Raw genomic sequence first — 12,843 nt, 5'->3', positions numbered from 1 at the left:
TGTTACCTCACCTGCAGACTATCTGAATCAAGGCAATCCTTTTAGATTTTCCTAATATAATCCACTATACCACTCATTACAGTACCTTTTTCTAAATCACTATATCTCCCATCCTTTGCTCTCTTTCACCCTTTCAGCAGAGAATCTTGCCTCATCTTTCACTGGAGAGACAGGTCATTTACCAAGCGTTCTCTCTCATTCCTTCTTCATTTCATTTCACTCAGATGCCTTTCCCCCACTATCTCCTTCACTCATCTCGCTTGTCAAAGCTACATGTCTATCTCATTCCATCCTGTATTCTTCAGTATATTGTCCCTTCTAAAATCAGACTCCGTGTCTGCTGGCTGTTTTCTACTCTCTACAAATACACCCCTATTTCTCATCTTCAAAAAACCTTCTCTTGTCTACGCCTGTAAAGCTCTTGCACACGCCTGTACCATATCTCTCTTCTCTGTTGTGATAGATTTCCTTGAGAAAACCATCTGTGATTGGGCTTCCTCTTTCCTTCTCATTCTCTTAACTGTTCACAGTTTAGTTTCCAACCTCTTCTTTCAACCAAAACTGCTGATTCCAAAGTTACTAGATCTCTTAATCACCAAGGCTATTAGCCTTCCCTCAGTCCTCCTCCTTCTTGACCTCTTTGCAGCCTTTAACCATGTAGATTAACACCTTCTCTTTGACTTTCTCCTCTTTGTTTTCTTGAGAGAAGACTCTCTCCATTAGTCCTTGGCCTACTTGATCATTTTTTCTCCTTTTTGAGATCTTCATCCAGCTCATGACCACTAACCACATCAAGTCAAATGAAATAATATCTATAAAGTCCTTAGCACAGTGCCTGGCTTAGAAGGTACTTAATTGTTCCTTCCTTCCCTAGTCTGTCCTGGGTACTTTTTTTTTCTGTCTAGATTTTAGAGATCTTATCAGTTCTCCACAAATCAGTTATCTCTATGCTAATCCAATCCAATTAACATGTATCTGTACCTGCAATGTGCTAAGCACTAAAAAGACAGTCCCATTTTCAAGTAGTTCACAATTTAAAGGGAGAAAAAACTACAGAAAAAGAGGGAACAGCAAGGGCTATCTTGTTCTGAGGAGTTGAAAAAATCAGGCAGGGCACCAGACACAAAATTACGGGAGTCCCAAAATTCAAAGTTTGCCCTTTATAAAGGCTTATAATTAAAAAAAAAAACTTACTGTTCTATACCATATGACAAGTTACATGACCTCGACACTTCAATTTTTCATCTGCAAATGTGGGGCTAATAAAACATACCACCTATCTCTTCAGGTTCTTGAAAGAATAGTGCTTTATAAACATTAAAGTACTATATAAATGGGAGTTATTGTTAGCTTTAATGACTGTGTAATAATACTGACACCTAGTATCAGAATACCATAAATTGTAGAAGGGGGAAGGTAGTAGAGAGAAGATCAGGAAAAGCTTCTTTTGGACGTCAGGATTTTAATTGGGACTTGAAACTAGGAAGGCTTAGAGATGAAAATGAGGAGACAGGATATTCCAGGGATAGCACACAGCCAAAGAATATGCCTAGAGATAATAAATGGAGTGTCCTGTGAGAGAGACGAGATAGTTTTCGCTAGATTTTGGAGCACATAGAGGAGATTGTTTTTAAAATGGGGAATGTTAAGAAGGCAGAATTGACAGAACATTGAGGAATTGGATTTGGAAGGTAAGAGCTAAGAATGACATCTAGGTTTCAAGTCTGTGTGACTGATGTGAGGATGGTGATACCTCAAAGTAATAGGAAAATTAGAGAAACATCCTGACCTTTATGCAAGGGAGGCTAGGTCCTCTTTTTTCACACCCTTCCCACCCAATATCCTGAAGATACCTGATTTTACTTGAGGTTTTACAGACTCAAGCTCAGGCTTACCTCTAGGCAGGACACGTACTCATGGCCAGTCATTGTTAGTCTTACATGATGCCATTTTCAGAGACAAGAGTGAGCTGGAATCTCTTTTCTTCTACCACAAAATCCAAACCAGAAGGCCAGGTAATGGGAAAAGCCACTACCAGTATGGATGCCTTACCTCTCTGGTCTTATTGTCTTCTTTCCTTGGCTCTGCCACGGAACCCATCTCAGAAGACCAGAAAATGGGACAAGCCACCATTATTGGGATGTACTCTGTTCTCTTCTCCCCAAACCCCCTTGTCTTACTCCCCTGGCTAGGCTGTTCCCACACCATCAGCAATGGCCAGGCATAAGAGTACCCTACTCCTTTATCTTCCTTGTTGCCTAGGCTGATCAACTGATCATGCATTTTGAATGAGATGGAAATCAGCAATTCCATTTCTTTTGATGAGATAGAGGACTGCCAGGCCTTCCTATCTAATGTTTGCTACCACCTAAGATCCTCTAGGACTTGCCATATGCCTCCAGGCCCTACAGATCCCCAGGATTGTCATCTTAACTACTTAATTTATAGACCTATAGGCCTTAGCATTTGTAGTCCAGGTGCATGTTTAGGACTTCTAAATCTTTATATATGTCAAGAAGTTGAACTTTCTTTTATGTGTTGTCTTTCCCAATCAGAGTGTGAGTTCCTTGTGAACAGGAAATTGTCTAATTTTTCTTATATCTCCATACTTATTACAGTCCTTGCCATATAGTAATCCTTGCCATATAGTAATAAATCTTTTTCACATTTAATTCATTCATTTATAATATGGGAGAGGACTAAAAGATTATTCATGTTTTGTTGCTATTATACCAAAACAAAAAATATTTTCATCACTATGTCACCACATGGCCAGTAGCAGGCTCCCCAAATTCCACAAAGTCAATTGGAACTAGCAATGGCAATTACAAGAGGGGTTCTGTATGGTACTTTTCTGGCATTCTAGGGGTACCTTTGAGGGGTTGAGGACTTATTCTCTAATGCTCTTGGTTTGAATCCCCACCAAAATTGTCCAATCCTCCCCAAGATTATCATTTGAAAAACATTTAATCAAGTTAGTCTGAAGTAACTTTAAAACAGGGACATTAACAGGAAATCACTTAGTACAAGTCAAGTCAAGGAGTATTCATTGGGCTCTTACTCGATGTTAGGTAGATGCTGGGTAGTGTGCTAAATCCTAAGGATATGCTTTTTCACTTACTTCGACTCCATGCCACAAAAATTATCCCTATTTTATATAATGGGAAACTAAAATTTGATATAAAGATTAATGATTTGCCTGTAGTGAAACAGCTATTTATCCAAAATACTGTGATATATTTTTTCCACAAGTACATGCATGAGGGGAAAGTGGCCTCAAACTTAGAGAGTACAAAGGGACAACTTAAGAGCTCACATTCATGGCATGTTCAAGAACTTTCCTTTAGTTAATGTATTCTCTTTGCTGGCTCTTTAGTAGAGCTCTGAGTCTAGTTTCTTCTTGGTTTTAGATCAGATATCTGATCTGATGTCGTTTTACTTCATCTTTCAAAGATTTTCACACTTGGTCTACATCAGGGATTCTTAACCTGGGATTTTTGAACTTATTTTTTAAGTAGTGTGTATTTCAATATAATGTTTTCTTCATACTACTTTTATTTTATGCATTTAAAAATATTATTCTAAGAATAGAGTTCCCCAGACTACGGAAGAAGGCCAAAGACTGTCATGACACAAAGATGACTAAGAACCTCTGGTCTAAGTTCTTTTATTGACTGAGCCATTTTCTCACCTAGTTAAGATATCAAGCTAAAACCTGAATGGGACAGTTACAAATTCATTCTTACATAAATATCCTTTTATCAACTGGCCCCTAGAGGCCAATTCAACTTGCTATATTCTTAATACATTCATAGCCTATTTAAACTTTCTAGGCCTTTACCAAGATGGTCCTAAATTTCCCCTACTTTTTTTTCTTTATTATGAAACATTTATTACCTTTTATGTAATTATTTCAATTGTTCTTCATAACAACTTTCTGAGGGTTACCTACAGGTATTTCTATTTTAGACCAAATATGTCATTGGTAGAGGGCAGAGGTGTAAAACATAGGGCAGGTGCATATTAAGGCACACTCAACTATATTAAAATGCAATTGGGAAATAAATTGGAATACAATGGAATATAAATAATACATGATTTTCTAAGTCCTTAAGTAGAGATTAGGGTATGTAAGATTCAATGGACTGCTTTTCTATAGGAGTTTTATACCATTGGTTTAGAAAACTCTTAATGAAGCAAGTCCCTCTGCCAATGTAGTAATAGCTAGTTTTGCAAGAAATAGCTTGTCATACTTCTTTCACTCCTTCAGCCACCTACTTCTTATCACGGAGCATTCATTCCTCTCTGCTCTGCTCTCTTGTTCTGAGACCATTTTCAAGTCTGAGAACTATCATCTCTTAGTTCTGCCACTGTTTCCAGATGGACTCCCCCACACTATCCCTTTTAACTTTCAGTAACAAACTGTAGACCTTCACTACCACTTTCCTTTGTGCAGTAGTTTCATTCATTAGAATGAAAGCTTAGCACATTACCTGACTGCATCATAAGCACTTAATAAATGCCTATTGACTTTACTTGTCTGTATTAGCCCAGTAATTGTCACATAAGTGCTTAACAGTCATGTCAAAAAGTATGCATTGAGCTCCTACTAGATGCTAAGTAGAGCTAAATCCCGAGGATATGCTTTTTCACTTACTTCGACTCCATACCATAAAAATTATTATCCCCATTTTATATAATGGGGAACTAAAGTTCAATGAAGGTTGCTAATTTGCCTATAGTTAAGCAGTCTGGACCCAGGTCACTGATGAATTCCAAGTCCAAGATTCTAACCACTGCAACTCAATGCCTTCTTTAGTTCTAGATGGATGACTATGGGAGAAATCACCTTCAGGCAGTTTCCTCTACCATAGAATAATAAATTGGGTAGGCGTGAGAAGTGGAAAGGGAAGGGAAGTAAGTAATAGGGGGTCATAGAACGAGCAGGAAGGAAGCGGCTACAGAGAATTGCTACAGTGGAGTGGGATGTTGCAGGGAGCCAGAAATGCGGACAGTCTAGCCATTTCCTCTATCTAGACCCCCTAGCTGCTACAGATCATCCTCTTCCCGGGGCAGAGGTATGCAGAGAAGTCCGAAGAAAAGGCGCTTTGCTCCTATCCCAGAGATGTGCTGGAGCCAGCTCGGACTGGTTTTTGAAAGCCGATACGAAGTTAAAATTTCAGTTTGAACTTTTATACCTCAAAATTTGGCAAATGCTAATAAATGTGTTGATAGCAATTTTTTCCTATAGAATTGGTTGTTAAAACATTACCAGGACATTTCCGTATCGCCCCCAGACAAACCTCACCCCGTGCCCAAAGCGCACAAGACAAATGATTGACAGAGGCTGAAGAGCCCCTGCGGAAAAAAAAAAAAAAAAAAACTCCAGCGCCATTGCTGGCTGGTTCTCGGCTTGGTTTATAGGTATTAGAGTATGGCAATCAGCGACAGGTTCCTTCCTTCTTCACGGGATGAGGACAAGAGGAAAAGATCTTCCGGAAACTCGGAACCCTCCCCTTTTAAGGATCTTGCAGCAGAAAGAGCCGGCAGCGTCTCTGTATCCCGGGCAACATACCGGGCCTATACGTCACTTCCGTGGAGCTGTCCTGACTCCTGACCGTTGGGAGGAAAGAGGAACGCTGAGCAATAACAGCCACGACGGTGTACGTGAGCGTCTTTTCTGTGCGCATGCCCACGCAGAGCGGCCTGCTTCTATTTATGTGGGGGATCCAACATGGCGGCCGCAGCGACCCGAGCGATGGCGGTAGAGCCGTTCAGAACATAGTGGGGGGGGGGAGAAGGGGAAGAGTTCTTTTTGGGGGGGCGGCGGCGGCGACGGCGGCGGCTGTGGCTTGGTGCAGGGAAGAGAAGCAACGAAGGTAGGAAAGAAGGGCAGATAGCGAGCCGGAGAGGCGCGCGGCAGGTCGGTCGACTGGGGAGGGCCGGAGCCGTGAGGGGAGACAGTGAGGATGGCGGAGCCGCGCAGGGTGCCGTTCATTAGCCTGTCACCCGTGAGGCGGCGCGAGCTCGACTTCCCGGGGCCGGAGCGTGAACCCGATTATCCGCGGGAGCCCCCGCGCCTCGAGCCGCAGCCATATCGCGAGTCGTCCGGCCCGGAGCCGCCGGTACCTCGAGATGCCCACCCCCGGTCGGAACCTTTGAGACCGCTGCAGGAGAAGCCGCCCGCCCCGCCGCGTGAGGGCAGCCGGGCTGAGCAGCCGCCTCAACCCCGCGAACCCCCTCGGCCCGAGCCGCCGCCGCTGCCGCCCCCCCAGTTGCACCTCCCGCCGCCGCCGCCGCCGCCCCCGGCTAGGGAAGCAGCCGTCCGGGCCGAGCCGCCGAGGCCTCTGGGGGAGACGGTGCGCCTGGAGCTGGTGCTGAAAGATCCCACCGACGAAAGCTGCGTGGAGTTCAGTTATCCGGAGCTGCTGCTGTGCGGAGAACAACGGGTATCGAACAGACTCCCTCATCGCCGTCCTCAGCTTTTCCTCCCTCCCTCCCTTCGTCTCCTTCTCTCTCCTTTGAATCTTTTCTTTTCTCCCTTCAGTTTCCTCCGTCCCTTCATCTCGTTCTCCCTCCTTTGCATCTTTTCCTCCCTCCTTTGCATCTTTTCCTACCTCCTTTGCATCTTTTCCGTCTTTCTTTGCATCTTTTCTTCCTTCCTTTGCATCTTTTCCTCCCTCCTTTGCATCTTTTCCTTCCTCTTTTCCAGCTTTCCCTCCCTTCATCTCTTCCTTCCTCTCTTCATCTCTTCTTCCTTTCATCTCTTCCTTTCTCCCTTCATCTCTTTCTTCCTTCATTTTTTCCTCAGTCTTTGATCTTTTCCTCTCTATTTTCATTATTTCCTTTTCCCCTTAATCATTTTTCTCCCGTCATGTTTTCCTCTCTCCCTCTATCTTTTCCCCTCTCCCTTTCATCTTTTCTTCATTCCCTCCCTTCTCGATTTCCCTCTTAACTCGGGGTGGGAGCAGTCAAGATGCACAATGTGTGGGGCTGGTGAGGCTTCTGTCCATCCCACACCATCCTAGAGTGGGAAAGAGGTGGGCTGGGAGCAGACCACACACCTCGAGGCCAGCCTTGCTTTGCTTCATTTCTCTGAGATCCCCCAAGGTTATAATATCACACCATGACTGTCCTCTCCTATCCTGAAACTTGTATAGTTTGGCCTCTTTCTCCTTTTGACTCACCAGATTCGGAATGGACAGTTGTGCCCTATGTTTTTAGCTGTCCAGCTTTTTCTAAGAGTAAGAAAGGAAAACGTTGAGGAAGGACATTTCCTCCTAACCCTGAAATGAGGCAGAAAGAATGAATAACCTTTTTCCTCACCAATTTGCTTTGTATGTGCTAACTCCCCAAAATTGCATGTATGGGTGTGTAAATGGTTTTTTTTTTTTTTTTTTTTTTTTTTTTTTTTTGGTATTTAAGGAGTTATGCAAGTAATTTAGTCCAAATAATTTGCCAAAGACTAGGAATTCCACTCCAAGGAAATAGTTGGAGGACATTATCTAGTTACCTTCTCTAGTTCCTTTGGGTAAAGCTCAAGTTACCATTATGGGACTTGCTTAGTTGGTAATTGAGGCGTGGGAAGATACTTATCTCCTCTTCCGTTTGACTTGGCACTCATCATCATCATCATCATCATCATCATCATATTTATTTTTGGCTGAATATATATAATTATTAATATAAAGATCAGGATACTGAGGGAACTAATTGACCATCATTTTTTTTGGCAGGTGATTTTAGTTTGAACTTCTTTCATGTTAATTTCATTTTGAAATCTAGTAATCTTATTTTCAATGAAATTGGTGAACAGTATGGTTTTGTGCGGGTCAGATATTTGTGGCTCCGAAATGGTAAAAAGCCACTGTGGTGAGTGTTGAAAATCCCAAGACTACATAAGAAATGCAAACGATATAATGTGAAATAGCCTGTGCCCTTAAAGAGCTTTTATTTTTAAAAGATTGCTATAACATGTGCATAAGTAAGTAAATAAAAAGTGATAGCAATGCTAATAACTGAAGCAGGGGTTCAAGAAAGGCCTTATCGAGGCTATGGAGCACCTGAATTGTGGTTTATAGGAGAATGGGGATTTTAGGCAGCGAGTTCATGAAGACTTACTTGTATAAAGACAAGAGATTGGAGATGAGATATCCTGTGTGCTCTACAGTTTAGAAGGCCAGTTTGACTGAAACTAAGATTATGTAAAGTCAAATAAGACAAAAAAAGGGTAGGGATTTAAATGACAGGTTGAGGATTTTGTATTTTATTCTAGAGGCAATAGATAATGAAGGCTTTTGGATTCTGAGGTATATGTTTAGTAGAGGGGGTAGGGCGGAGAATATATAAACATGGTCAAATTTGTTTATTAAGAGGTATCAGTTTGACAGTTGTGTGGAGGATACATTGGGGATAGAAAAGATGGGAAGCAAGGAGGCCAGTTAGAAGGTTTTCCTACTATTCCTGAGGATGGTAATCAAACAAAGGATTGCATGAACACGAGAATGAAAGGGAGGCAAGTTTGACAGGATTTGGGAACTGATGTAATAGGAGGTGGATGAACGAGTCAGGGATGACTCTAGGATTAGGAATTTGGTCAAACAAAAATATGATGTTCCATCAAAAGAAATGAGAAGGTTTAAGAAGAAAAATAGGAATTCTCATTTGATCATATTAGCCATTAAGATGCTATTTAGAATTTGCACAGTTTATATGGAATTTATGCAATTTAGTGGTTGCCCAGAAACTGGGGTCTAATAACTTACTTCATTATTGGATTTCTTGAGTGTTGTTTGAGTCTACACTTCCCTTAATAGTTAAAGTAAATTTTCATAACTAGGTGATTATTATTGCTAACTAATACCATTAGGCTGTATTTGTTTTATAATCTGATTAATTCTTTTGGCATTATTCATGATTGTAATTTGTTCTTTTACCTAATTGTGTTCAACCAATCTGAATTGTTGAGAGATAGAAGAGTTTGAACTCATAGCATTGAAGAAGAATGTTAGTTGGGAGGGACTTGTAGAGTTTTCATTTTATAGATGAGGAAACTTAGCTTTAGCAAAATATTTAGCAAATACACAAAGTTAGAATTAGAATCTAAATCTCATGGATCCTGTTACAGGGCTCTCCTCCATTTCATGATTTTTAAAATATCATTTCCATGTTTAGATTTACTTAAATTTGACAGATTGTGTTATCTCTTTTCCCCCATTAACTTTGAAACTCTGAGATTGGAAATATTAAAAAGCAAATATAATTTGGACTTTTCAAATTTAATAAATTTTCACTTCTCAATTTCCAGAATTTCCTCCCCTCTCCCCATTTTAAAAGCGCTACTGTGTGTAAATTAATATGGACAATAGCTTCGTAAGACTTCTTTCTACGATATTATAATATGTCATATATAGTTACTTGATCTGGTTTGAATTTTAAAATTTTTCTTAGCTAAAATGCAGTGTAGCTAATTCTCAGTAGAAAGATTCACAGTAGAAAAATAAAGGTAGCTAGATGATACAGTGAATGGATTATCAGGCCTGGAGTCAAGAGGACCTGAGTTCAAATGCGCCTCAGACATTTAAAACTAGCTATGTGACCCTGGGAAAGTTATTTAACTTCAATTGCCTTGCCTCCTGCTCCTCAAAACAAGGAAAAGGAAAAAAAAAGATGAAGTTTCATTATGAGCCATATTTTACTATTATACTTATGACACAAAATTAATAATAGTTGTTTGTTGAATATTCTAAAGTAAATGAGAAGTACAAAGGAAAATATTTTTTATGATAGACTGGCTAGCTCTGCTATCTTGGTAAGTTATATAGTTGCTACTATCATTTAATGAAGGGTAGATGATCCATTTTTTCCCACATTTTTTGGAATTTTTTTCTACACCATCAAAGTAGTTGTTTATTGTGTCTGGAGGAAAAAAAAGCCATTTTTGTTTCCCCTAGTAGATACATATTAGAAACATAATTCTTATATTTTGCTGAGATGACATGTCATTTGTCATGTTATACTTCATCTTAAATACATTTTTAAAAAATACATTACTCGATTGCATAGAAGATAGACTTTGGATGATTTGTTGTGCTCAGAAAATGTCATTATTATAAAAAAAAGAGCATTTTTCATATCCACTAAAGTTGTTGTAATTGTTTAAGAGTAAGTCTCAAGAGGGAGGACAATAAAAATCAAAATGTGAATAACAGAATTTGATTTCTTAGTCAACAAAACAGCATCTCAAGAAATGTCCAGATGTGTTACAACATTTTCAATGTAAAATTCATTTAAATTCACATTAATCTAAAATATATTATCTTGTACTTTTGGGTACAAAGACTTCAGAAACATTAATACAGCATAAAAAAATTATAAAAAAAGAGTGAAGTGCTGAGATGATTTAAACTCCAAACACCTAGGTAGCCTGGGAAAAGGATATGATAATATATATTGCTTGAAAAAGCCATCAATTATTGTGTTTTCACTGTCCTTCAGATACAAAACATATATATGTTAAAAACTTGGCATTCACACATACGATCCCCTGCTCCTATGCTGCTTGTTTTATTTTTATCAAAAGAAAAAAATTTACTAGTATTTGTTCTAGTGTCAGTACACTAATCTACTATATTGTACAATGTTAATTGATACTCATGATAATTTTGATGTAGTTCAAGAGCCTCCATCATTAGTGAAAGAATATTATATTCACAATATTCTACTTTTGTTCAGTCAGTTCATTTGTGTTCAACTGTTAGTGACTCGATAGACAATACTGTCAGTGGCAAAGATTTTCTTGGCAGATAGTGGAGCAGTTTGCTATTTCTACTTAGTTAAGACTAAAAATGTATATATCTTTTAGAAACAATTTAAACAAGGATTGAAACAAAATAGATTTTTCGGTTTAACTCTTAGCCCTGTGGTAATGAAAGCAGTCTATTAAAAAAATACCCCAGTATCCATTCCTAATCATTACAGTTAGTTGAGGTTTTATTATAAAAATGACAATGTAAGAGACTAAAGTGTTAATAAAAAGGAGTATTTTACAAGTTTTTGGAACAAAATTGCTGGCTATTACATGGCATACTACCCTTGTAAGCTAAGTTATTTAACAGATGAACTTGAAAATAATATTGTGTTAAAAGAGCTTTATTTCATAAGTTGTGCCTCTGAGTCCAATATATATTACTTTTATTTCCTGTGTAAAGGAAAACTTGTTTTTTTATTTAAAAAATTTTAATTTGTAAAACTTTTTCTTGTTGAAAGAATTTTAAATCAAATTTGAAGATCATTTGATTCTCTTATCCCCTAAAGGATAAAAGATTGTTTGACAAATTTCTATACAACTCTGTTCTAATTTCTTTTTAAGAATATCTGTCAGTTAAGTAAACATTTAAGTGTGTCATGTCCCAGATAGTATGGGAGATGCTGGAAAATCAAAGACAAAGAAAAAACCTTTCCAAGTCTCAACATTGTTTAATAGAAGGAAGTAACTGAACATAATGTATAGACATATACAGAATAGATGTACAGGATGGTTTTCAAGGGGAGGCACTGGTAGCTAAGAGGTTTAGGAAAGACCTTATTTAGAAAGTGACACTTGAGCTAAATCTTGCAGAAAAAACTAGAGATTTCAAAAAAGTAAAAATAAAATTGATGTGATAAAAGTGCATTTTAAGTATAGGGGTATGAACTTAGGAGATAAAACGTCATTTGTGAGTAACATCAAAAAGAAACTAATTTTATTGGAGCAGTGTACCTATTTAATTAGCCTAGAAAGGTAGTTTGGAATCTTGTGGGGAAGATCTTTAAATGGCAAATATAGTTTATATTTGATCATGGAAATAAGAGGGAGCTACTAGAATTGTTTGAAGAAAACATAGTAAGATCTACTTTAGGAAAATCACTTTGGCAGCTATATAAAAGACAAAATACAAAGAAGCAAGACCTGAAATAAGTAGCTCAGGTGAGTGGTGATAAGGACCAGAACGAGGATAATGACTGGGAATAGATGTGAGAAGTGATTTGGAGATGGAAATTACAATTTTTGGCAAGCAATTGGATGTGTGGTGGAGGTAAGCAAGAGTGAACAGTTAAAGATGACAGTAGTGTTGTAAATAATTGGATGACTGGAGGGATGAAAGTACTCTTGAAAGAAACAGGAAAATTTAGAAGAGAGTTGAGTTTTGGAGGAAAGATAATTAGTTAAATTTAAGTTTGCTACATTGCATTAAAGTTGAAATATCTGATAGGCAGTTTGAGTCTGGAACTCTGAAGAGAAAGCAAGATTAGAAATTCTGGGAGTCATCAACAAAGATACATGAACTCATGAGGTCATGAAGAATAAAGAATCTAGAGCAGGGGTGTTAGTCTTGGATGTTGGTTTTTGTTGTTGTTATGGACTTCTTTCACAGTCGGGTAGATGGCTATGGACTTCTCAGAATACTATTTTTAAATGCACAAAAATGGTATACATAGGATTACATAGGAAATATGTTGAAATATATTTATTAAAAACAACAAACCAAGTTCATGGATCCTATCTTCCTTCTTCAGCGAGAATAGAAGGCTTTTGGGGTACAACCAATGTCAGGCGGTAGTTGTGGATGATGACCAGGTGTTGAGACTGAGGACAGATCCTCTAAGTAGGAGAAACAAGAGGACAGTTATACAGAAAACCCAGAATGGGGAAAAATTCCTTTAGAATAGAGGGATCTTGTAGCAATTAGTTTCTATTTTCTCAGTAAGAAATATGAGAATTGAGAAAAGTTTTAAGATAGCTTCTGTGGAGGGTGGGCTGTAGAATCACTAGGAGAGGCGGAGTGGGGAGTAATAGGAGAA

The 12,843-nt window shown here is 38.7% G+C and overlaps 1 protein-coding gene across 2 annotated transcripts in view; it reads left to right on the top strand.

Moving 5' to 3' along the window:
• Positions 1-5,793: 5,793 nt before the first annotated feature.
• The window catches only part of UBN2 (ubinuclein 2), a 128,190-nt gene continuing 121,140 nt past the window's right edge, over positions 5,794-12,843 (top strand). Inside the window, exon 1 of one of the 2 annotated variants that reach the window (XM_051963606.1) lies at positions 5,794-6,449. In XM_051963606.1, coding sequence (XP_051819566.1) covers positions 5,970-6,449 — 480 coding nt within the window. In that variant the 5' untranslated portion in view covers positions 5,794-5,969. The remainder of the gene's footprint in view (positions 6,450-12,843) is intronic. The other variant, XM_051963607.1, reaches the window with a different exon arrangement.

The sequence above is a fragment of the Antechinus flavipes genome, chromosome 5, assembly GCF_016432865.1.
Source record: "Antechinus flavipes isolate AdamAnt ecotype Samford, QLD, Australia chromosome 5, AdamAnt_v2, whole genome shotgun sequence".
Classification (NCBI taxonomy): domain Eukaryota; kingdom Metazoa; phylum Chordata; class Mammalia; order Dasyuromorphia; family Dasyuridae; genus Antechinus; species Antechinus flavipes.
This window is presented reverse-complemented; position numbering and strand designations above follow the sequence as displayed.